Here is a 10,000-nt window from a genome sequence, read left to right on the forward strand (position 1 = left end):
GTGCATGTGTGTGTGAGCGTGGGTGTGTGTGTGTGTGTGTATGTATGTGAGTGTGTACAGACTCATAGATGGTGAAAGACCGCCTCTGCAGAAGATCAACGCCTACTTCATCATCGCAACTTTGGCCCCGCCCACTGGCGTGTTAGTGAGATGACGAGGATAGACAAATGTGTGAGTGTGTGTGTGCGAGAGTGTGTGTGTGCAGGTGTGTGTGAGTGTGTGAGCGTGAGTGTGTGTGTGTGTGTGTGTATGTATCTATTAGTGAGATGGCGAGGAGAGATGAATGTGTGAGTGTGTGTGTGTGCGAGAGTGTGTGAGTGTGTGACCGTGAGTGTGTGTGTGTATGTGAGTGTGTGTATGTATGTATTAGTGAGATGGCGAGGAGAGACGAATGTGTGTGAGTGTGTGTGTGTGTGTGCGAGAGTGTGTGTTTGAGAGCGTGAGTGTGTGTATGTGTATGTGTGTGTGTGTGTGTGTGTGTGTGTGTGTGTGTGTGTGTGTGTGTGTGTGTGTGTGTGTGTGTGTGTGTGTGTGTGTGTGTGTATGTATGTATGTATGTGAGTGTGTACAGACTCATAGATGGTGAAAGACCGCCTCTGCAGAAGATCAACGCCTACTTCATCATCGCAACTTTGGCCCCGCCCACTGGAGTGTTAGTGAGATGACGAGGAGAGACAAATGTGTGAGTGTGTGTGTGCGAGAGTGTGTGTGCATGTGTGTGTGAGCGTGAGTGTGTGAGCATGAGTGTGTGTGCAGGTGTGTGTGAGTGAGTGTGTGTGTGCAGGTGTGTGTGAGTGTGTCAGCGTGAGTGTGTGTGTGTGTGTGTGTGTGTGTGTGTGTGTGTGTGTGTGTGTGTGTGTGTGTGTGTGTGTGTGTGTGTATGTGTGTATGTATGTATTAGTGAGATGGCGAGGAGAGATGAATATGTGAGTGTGTGTGTGTGTGCGTGCGAGAGTGTGTGTGCATGTGTGTGTGAGTGTGTGACCGTGAGTGTGTGTGTGTGTATGTGAGTGTGTGTGTGTATGTATGTATGTATGTGAGTGTGTACAGACTAGGGTTATGGGTTACTTATGAACATTTAAATGTCTGAAACCTGAAATAAACATGATGTGGTTGAAAACACTGAATAGCTGTCATGAGATGTGATGTGACCAGCGCTGAGCGTCTGTCTCTGGCTCAGCCAAAGCGCGAAAGCACGTTTGAATTTTGGCACCGAAATGAGGAACCGAAATCTGCGTTCTGATTCGGTCCGGTACATACCGGTTATATAAGTACCGGTGCCATATTGGAACCGGATTTCGGTACCCAACCCTAGTACAGACTCATAGATGGTGAAAGACCGCCTCTGCAGAAGATCAACGCCTACTTCATCATCGCAACTTTGGCCCCGCCCACTGGCGTGTTAGTGAGATGACGAGGAGAGACAAATGTGTGAGTGTGTGTGCGAGAGTGTGTGTGCATGTGTGTGTGAGCGTGAGTGTGTGTGCAGGTGTGTGTGAGTGAGTGTGTGTGTGCAGGTGTGTGTGAGTGTGTGAGCGTGGACTGGTAATCCCTATGTTACAAAATGTCCCCACAAAGATAGCAATATCCGAAATCCTCATCCTTGTGGGGACATTTTTAGGTCCCCATGAGGAAAACATCTTATAAATCAGACTAAGTGATGTTTTTTGAAAATGTAAAAATGCAGAATGTCTCCTGTGATGGGTAGGTTTAGGGGCAGTGTGTGTGTGTGTGTGTGTGTGATGGGTAGGTTTAGGGGCAGTGTGTGTGTGTGTGTGTGTGATGGGTAGGTTTAGGGGCAGGGGCAGTGTAAGGGGATAGAATATACAGTATGTACGGTATAAAAACCATTACGCCTATGGAAAGTCCCCATAAAACATGAAAACCCAACATGTGTGTGTGTGTGTGTGTGTATGTAATGCTATAATTAACACTTTTCATGATTAGTTAACCTTGAGAGCTGTAATAGTAAAAACGCTTCGAGTTTTCCAGAGAGTTCCACATGTATTACTTAGACTTAGCATTCATATGCAAAGATGTGTTAAATTATACATAATATAATCTGCCATTATATCGGTTATCGGCTTTCAGATATAAAGAATTATCGGTATTGGCCAAAAAAAATGTCGTACAGGTTTATGACGTGTGCATTCGTTGACATTGTTTTTGAATGCAGGAACATGTCCTGTGAGCGGCCCATTACTTTCTAATGCTGTTGAGAGAGAAAGAGCGAACCAGAACTCACCACAGTCGGCTGAGAACACCAGCAGAACCGCTAGAACCTGCAGCCCACCAGCACTGGCACGCAACATCCTGACATACAGAGAGAACAAACCAAGAGAAAGAGAGAACAGTGAGAGTTATATAAAACAACACTGGCTGCGTCTCAATTCCCATAGCTATACTACACACTAAAAGCACGTCATTCACTGACAAAGGGGAAGTGAACATGTTTGAGTGTGTACTAAGCATTGGGACATAAAACCTTGGCCACATCCAAAATCACACACTTCCCTAATATATAGTAGCCAAAAAAATAACTGTGTTACAAAAGTAGTATGTCTGAATTCACAGTGCTCACAAATGATGATGTACCTTGATTATCTACACAAGAGAAACACAACACACACACACTCAGCATGCGGAAATGGCAAACAGAGGTTTATTAGACAGACTGCGTGTCCTTTATAAAGGAGATGGAGAATATGAATATTAATGCAGTGGCAGGACGCTGGTAAGGAACCCCGCACTAGCCACCCGTCAGACACACCAACAAAAACACTCTCAGAATAGTAATCAGCCGTTTCATCCTTTCATTGTTTTACTGAACTTCTCCTCGCAGTGCTCCCTCTCTCTCTCTCTCTCTCTCTCTCTCTCTCTCTGTGGGTGGTCTGTCTTTTAGTATCCTTCACACCGTCTCTAATCCTGCTCAGACAGGAAATGTCTGGCTTCTGTAAAGTTGCTCTCTAGTCCGTCTCTTTTAAGTGTAATGAAACACAGATACACACATCAATACTCGTCGCCCACACAGCAGCACAAGCCAGCTACAAAAAAACCCCACAGTAAATGCTTAGCAACACCCTAACAACCACTCAGAACACCCAAATAACCACCTAACACTGTCAAGTTCCTATCATATCCCTAGCAACCAACTATCACATCCTAACAATAACCGACAAAGCCCTAATGACCCTTAGTAACTGCTTAGCAACACCCTAGAGACCACATAAACTCCCTAACAATCCTCTAGGAATGCCCTAGTAATCACCCAGAATGCCCATCGCTCAAGTGACTTAGCAAAACCCTAGCAAACATCCAAAACTCCTTAACAACCACCAAGTAATTTCCTAGTAACCACCCAGAACACCATAGTAACTGCTAAGCAACATCTTAGCAACACCATAACCACCTAACATACCCTAATATCCAGCACTACCTAGTAACTTAGTAACACCCTAGCTACCACCCAGAACCCCTAGCAATCACCTAGTAACACCCAAGTGACCTCCATGAGCCCCTTAGTAACTGCTTAGCAACACCCTAGCAAACACCCAAAATCCCTCAGTAACTGCTAATCAAAACCCCAGTGACTACCCGGAACCCCCTAGTAACTGCTTATCAACAACCCTAGATACTACCCAGAACCCCTAACAATCCCATAGCAATGCCCTAATAACTAAGCAACTCCATAGTGAACATCTAAAACTCTCTACCAACCACCTAGCAATACCCTAATAAATATTCAGAACTGCCTAGTAACTTAGCACCACCATAGCTACCATCCAGAACCCCTAGCAACACCTAGTGACTACCCAGAACACCCAAGTAACTGCTTAACAACATCCTAATGACGATCCAAAACACAGTATAGTAACTACTTTCCAACATCCTACCAACACCCCAGTGAGAAGTGACCACACATGACCTCCAGTAACTGCTTAGCAACACCCTAGTAACTATCCTGAACCCCCTAGTAACTTAGCATTACCCCACTGACCATCCATAACCCCCTAACAATCAACTAGCAATGCCCTAGTAACCACCCAGAACCCCCTAGTAACTGCTTAGCAACACCCTATTGACCACCCATGAACCCCTAACAACCACCTAGCAATACCCTAGTAAATATCCAGATCACCATAGTAACTGCATAGTAACACCCAGGCGACCACCCAGAACTCTCTAACAACCATCTAGCAATACTTTAGTAACTATCCTGAACCCCCTAGAAAATTAGCAACACCCTAGCGACCACTCAGAACCCCATAGAAACTGCAATTCAACAACCTAGCAATCAACCAGAACCACTAACAACCACCTAGCAGTACATTAGTAAATATCCAGACCGCCCCAGTAACTGCTTAGCACCACCCTAGTGACCACCCAGAACCCTCTAACAACCACCAAGCAACACCCTTGCGACCACTCAGAACCCCATAGTAACTGCTTAGCAACATCTTAGTGACCACCCATGAACCCCTAACAACCACCTAGCAATACCCTAGTAACCACCCAGAACGCCCCAGTAACTGCTTAGCAACACCCTAGTGACCACCCAGAACGCCCCAGTAACTGCCTACCAACACCCTAGTGACCACCCATGAACCCCTAACAACCACCTAGCAATACCCTAGTAAATATCCAGATCACCATAGTAACTGCTTAGCAACACCCTAGTGACAACCCAGAACGCCCCAGTAACTGCTTAGCAACACCCTAGTGACCACCCATGAACCCCTAACAACCACCTAGCAATATCCTAGTAAATATCCAGATCACCATAGTAACTGCTTAGCAACACCCTAGTGACAACACAGAACGCCCCAGAAACAGCTTAGCAACACCCTAGTGACCCCCCAGAACGCCCCAGTAACTGCTTAGCAACACCCTAGTAACCACCCATGAACCCCTAACAACCACCTAGCAATACCCTAGTAAATATCCAGATCACCATAGTAACTGCTTAGCAACACCCTAGTGACAACCCAGAACGCCCCAGTAACTGCTTAGCAACACCCTAGTGACCACCCATGAACCCCTAACAACCACCTAGCAATATCCTAGTAAATATCCAGATAACCATAGTAACTGCTTAGCAACACCCTAGTGACAACATAGAACGCCCCAGTAACAGCTTAGCAACACCCTAGTGACCCCCCAGAATGCCCCAGTAACTGCTTAGCAACACCCTAGTAACCACCCATGAACCCCTAACAACCACCTAGCAATACCCTAGTAAATATCCAGATCATCATAGTAACTGCTTAGCAACACCCTAGCGACAACCCAAAACACCCAAGCGATGAGTTGGCTGAGGAGCGCTGTCTGTCTCACTGAACATCATGGAGCCGTAATGCCTGTGAGCGTGAGGAGCCTCAGCAGAGACACAAGGGTGTGTGAATGTGGTGTCAGTCAGCAGGACGTGTGAAGCGGTCCTGATCTCTCCCGACTGGCACCAGCATCCCGACACTCGGCCTACAGCTCACACACACTCTGCCAACAGCTCACACACACTCGGCCTACAGCTCACACACACTCTGCCAACAGCTCACACACACTCTGCCTACAGCTCACACACACTCTGCCAACAGCACCTCCACAGGGAAACACGGAGAGGGTGAGAATATGCCAGCTCATGCCTACACAATCCAGAGCCAGAGAGAAAGAGAGACGCAAATAAAAGAGGGATTGAAGACTTATTTACAGGCATGGGAAGGTCGCGCAACAGCATTGAAATGTCAGATGAGTTTCTGAGCGAGTGAGCAGCTTTTCTCCCGACTGTAAACTCAGACTCGCTGCTCCGGGCGTTTAGCATTTCAATTCCTCAAAGATTCAGCAGCTTTTTGTCTAAGGTGATTTAACTCTGTGCTATTTAGAGCGGTAACTCGAGACACAGCTGAGGCCGATTCAGGAGCGGGACTTTCGCTAATAACGATCCTGGAGCTGCCGCATTTATGATAAGCAAACGCTGAGCAGCACTGTGTGTGTTTATGGGATGTATCATAGCGCTATAGTAGCCCGCTGTCTGTTTACTGACCGTTTGATGCACACTGAGAGCACAGGGTTTCTTACCTAGCAATACCCTAGTAAATATCCAGATCACCATAGTAACTGCTTAGCAACACCCTAGTGACCACCCAGAACCCCCTAGTAACTGCTTAGCAACACCCTAGTGACCACCCATGAACCCCTAACAACCACCTAGCAATACCCTAGTAAATATGCAGATCACCATAGTAACTGCTTAGCAACACCCTAGTGACCACCCAGAACTCTCTAACAACCATCGAGCAATACTTTAGTAACTATCCTGAACCCCCTAGAAAATTAGCAACACCCTAGTGACCACCCATATCCCCTAATATCTGCTACTCAACACCCTAGCAACCAATCAGAACCTCCTAACAACCACCTAGTGATGCCCTAGTAACCACCCAGAACACCCTATAGTAACTACTTACCAACATTCTACCAAGACCCTAGTGAGTGATGAACACACAGCACCTCCAGTAACTGCTTAGCACCACCCTAGTGACCACCCAGAATCCTCTAATAACCACCAAGCAACACCCTAGCGACCACTCAGAACCCCATAGAAACTGCTATTCAACAACCTAGCAATCAACCAGAACCACTAACAACCACCTAGCAGTACATTAGTAAATATCTAGAACTCCCTAGTAATTAGCAACACCCTAGCTACCACAGAACCCCTATCTACCCCCTAGCAACACCCTAGTGACCACCCAGAACCCCTAGTAACTTCTAATGAACACTCTAGTGACCACCCAGAAAGCCCCAGTAACAGCTTAGCAACACCATAGTGACCACCCAGAACGCCCCAGTAACTGCTTAGCAACACCCTAGTGACCACCCATGAACCCCTAACAACAACCTAGCAATACCCTAGTAACCACCCAGAACGCCCCAGTAACAGCTTAGCCACACCCTAGTGACCACCCATGAACCCCTAACAACCACCTAGCAATACCCTAGTAAATATCCAGATCACCATAGTAACTGCTTAGCAACACCCAAGTGACCACCCAGAACGCCCCAGTAACTGCTTAGCAACACCCTAGTGACCACCCATGAACCCCTAACAACAACCTAGCAATACCCTAGTAACCACCCAGAACGCCCCAGTAACAGCTTAGCAACACCCTAGTGACCACCCATGAACCTCTAACAACCACCTAGCAATACCTTAGTAAATATCCAGATCACCATAGTAACTGCTTAGCAACACCCTAGTGACCACCCATGAACCCCTAACAACAACCTAGCAATACCCTAGTAACCACCCAGAACGCCCCAGTAACAGCTTAGCAACACCCTAGTGACCACCCACGAACCTCTAACAACCACCTAGCAATACCCTAGTAAATATCCAGATCACCATAGTAACTGCTTAGCAACACCCTAGTGACCACCAATGAACCCCTAACAACAACCTAGCAATACCCTAGTAACCACCCAGAACGCCCCAGTAACTGCTTAGCAACACCCTAGTGACCACCCACGAACCTCTAACAACCACCTAGCAATACCCTAGTAAATATCCAGATCACCATAGTAACTGCTTAGCAACACCCTAGTGACCACCCATGAACCCCTAACAACAACCTAGCAATACCCTAGTAACCACCCAGAACGCCCCAGTAACTGCTTAGCAACACCATAGTGACCATGAACCCCTAACAACCACTTAGCAATAGCAAAATGGGACGTATCAAAGCGCTATAGTAGCCCGCGGTCTGTTTACTGACCGTTTGATGCACACTGAGAGCACAGGGTTTCTTATCAGCCCGCCTGGAAATACACTTGTGATTCAAGGTTGATACAGCAAAGAAGAATCAATCACTGGATTTCCAGCCTGAGTGGGTGGAAAAATCTATTTATGTCTATTTAATTTATATTTCTCTGGTATGAAAACAGTGAGGTAACAGCTAAACACAGGCTTGGCGAGCAGAATAGACTAAATCATTAAAACTTACTGACCACCAAAGATTTGACCTAAATACTTATTTCACCACAAATGAATCAGTGAATCATTCTGACGGATTACTTGAAATGACTCATCAGAATGAGTCGATTTACTAAAATGAATCAGCCTGAATATAGAGGAGAATGTGCAACACAAACAAACAGCAAAAGCTACAGCGTCTTCAGTCCAAACAGCCTTAACTGGAGAAGCTGCAGTTTCACATCTACACTTCTGTCACACTGACAAATGTTAGTAGAGCTGATACTGATAATTAACAGACTTACCAGCACTGGTGTGTGCGTGTGTGTGTGTGCGTGTGTGTTTGTGCGAATGTGTGTGTGTGTGTGTGTGTGTGTGAGTGTGTGTGTGTGTGTGTGTGTGTGTGTGTGTGTCTTTGTGTGAGTGTGTGCGAGTGTGTGTGCGCGAGTGTGTGTTTGTGTGTGTGTGTATGTGCGAGTGTGTTTGTGTGCGTGTGTGTGTGTGTGAGTGTGTGTGTCTTTGTGTGAGTGTGTATGTGTGTGCGAGTGTGTGTGTGCGTGAGTGTGTGTGTGTGTGTGTGTGTGTTTGTGTGTGTGTGTGTGTGTGTGTGTGTGTGTGTGTTGGTGTGTGCGAGTGTGTTTGTGTGTGAGAGTGTGTGTGAGTGTGTGTTAGTGAGAGTGTGTGCGAGTGTGTGTGCGCGAGTGTGTGTATGTGTGTGTGTGTGTGTGTGTGTGTGCGAGTGTGTTTGTGTGTGAGAGTGTGAGTGAGTGTGTGTGCTTGTGAGCGTGTGTGCGAGTGTTTGTGTGCGAGTGTGTATGTGTGTGCGAGTGTGTGTGCGCGAGTGTGTGTGTGTGTGTGTACAAGTGTGTTTGTGTGTGCGAGTGTGTTTGTGCGTGTGTGTTTGTCTGTGCGTGTGTGTTTGTGTGTGCGTGAGTGTGTGTTTGTGTACGTGTGTGTGTTTGTGTGTGTGTGCGAGTGTGTTTGTGAGCGAGTTTGAGTGTGTGCAAGTGTGTGTATGCGAGTGTGTGTTTGTGTGTGCGGGTCTGTTTGTGTGCGAGTGTGTGTGTGTGTGTGTGTGTGTGTGCAAGTGTGTGTGTGTGTGTGTGTGTGTGCGTGTGTGTGTGTGTGTGTGTGTGTGTGTACAAGTGTGTGTGTGTGTGTGTGTGTGTGTGTGTGTGTGTGTGTGTGCGTAAGTGTGTTTGTGTGTGTGTGTGCGCAAATGTGAGTGAGTGTGGGCATGTTTTTGTGAAATATCAGGACACAAATGTGTATAATGACATGGGTATTACAAAAAGAGGGTGAAATATGAGGACGTTCCCCATGTCCTCACTTTTCAAAATGCTTATAAATCACACAGAACAAGTTTTTTTTCACAGAAAGTGAACTGCACAGTCTCCTGTGAGGGCTAGGTTTAGGGGCAGGGGCAGTGTGTGTGTGTGTGTGTGTGTGTGTGTGTGTGTGTGTGTGAGGGTTAGGTTTAGGGGCAGGGGCAGTGTAAGGGGATAGAAAATACGGTTTGTACAGTATAAAAACCATTACGCCAATGGAATGTCCTCACATTTCACAAAAACAAACGTGTGTGTGTGTGTGTGTGTGTGTGTGTGTGTGTGTGTGCGAGTGTGTGTGTCTGAGTGTGCAAGTGTGTTTGTGTGTGCAAATTTGAGTGAGTGTGTGTGTGTGCGAGTGTGTGTGAGTGAGTGTGTGTCTGAGTGTGCAAGTGTGTTTGTGTGTGTGTGTGTGTGTGTGTGTGTGTGCGAGTGTGTTTGTGTGTGAGTGTGTTTGTGTGCAAGTGTGTGTGTGTGTGTGTGTGTGTGTGTGTGTGTGTGTGTGTGCGCGAGTGTGTATGTGTGTGTGTGTGTGTGTGTGAGTGTGTGTCTGAGTGTGCAAGTGTGTGCAAATGTGAGTGAGTTTGTGTGTGTGTGTGAGTGAGTGTGTGTCTGAGTTGTGTGTTTGCATGGGTGTGTGTCAGTTTGCGTGTGTGTTTAGTTTAAGTGTATGAGTATGTGTGAGTGACTGAAAGTGTGTGAGTGTGTT

General features: G+C 46.6%; 1 protein-coding gene across 1 annotated transcript in view; it reads right to left on the bottom strand.

The window, feature by feature from the left end:
- Window positions 1–10,000, bottom strand: part of ncana (neurocan a) — a 133,699-nt gene that overhangs the window by 96,574 nt on the left and 27,125 nt on the right. The window contains exon 2 of the mRNA XM_079819706.1: window positions 2,246–2,313. Within this exon, the coding sequence (XP_079675832.1) occupies window positions 2,246–2,312 (67 nt within the window). The 5' untranslated portion in view covers window position 2,313. The remainder of the gene's footprint in view (window positions 1–2,245; window positions 2,314–10,000) is intronic.

The sequence above is a fragment of the Gobio gobio genome, assembly GCF_949357685.1.
Source record: "Gobio gobio genome assembly, chromosome: 6".
NCBI classification, from domain to species: domain Eukaryota; kingdom Metazoa; phylum Chordata; class Actinopteri; order Cypriniformes; family Gobionidae; genus Gobio; species Gobio gobio.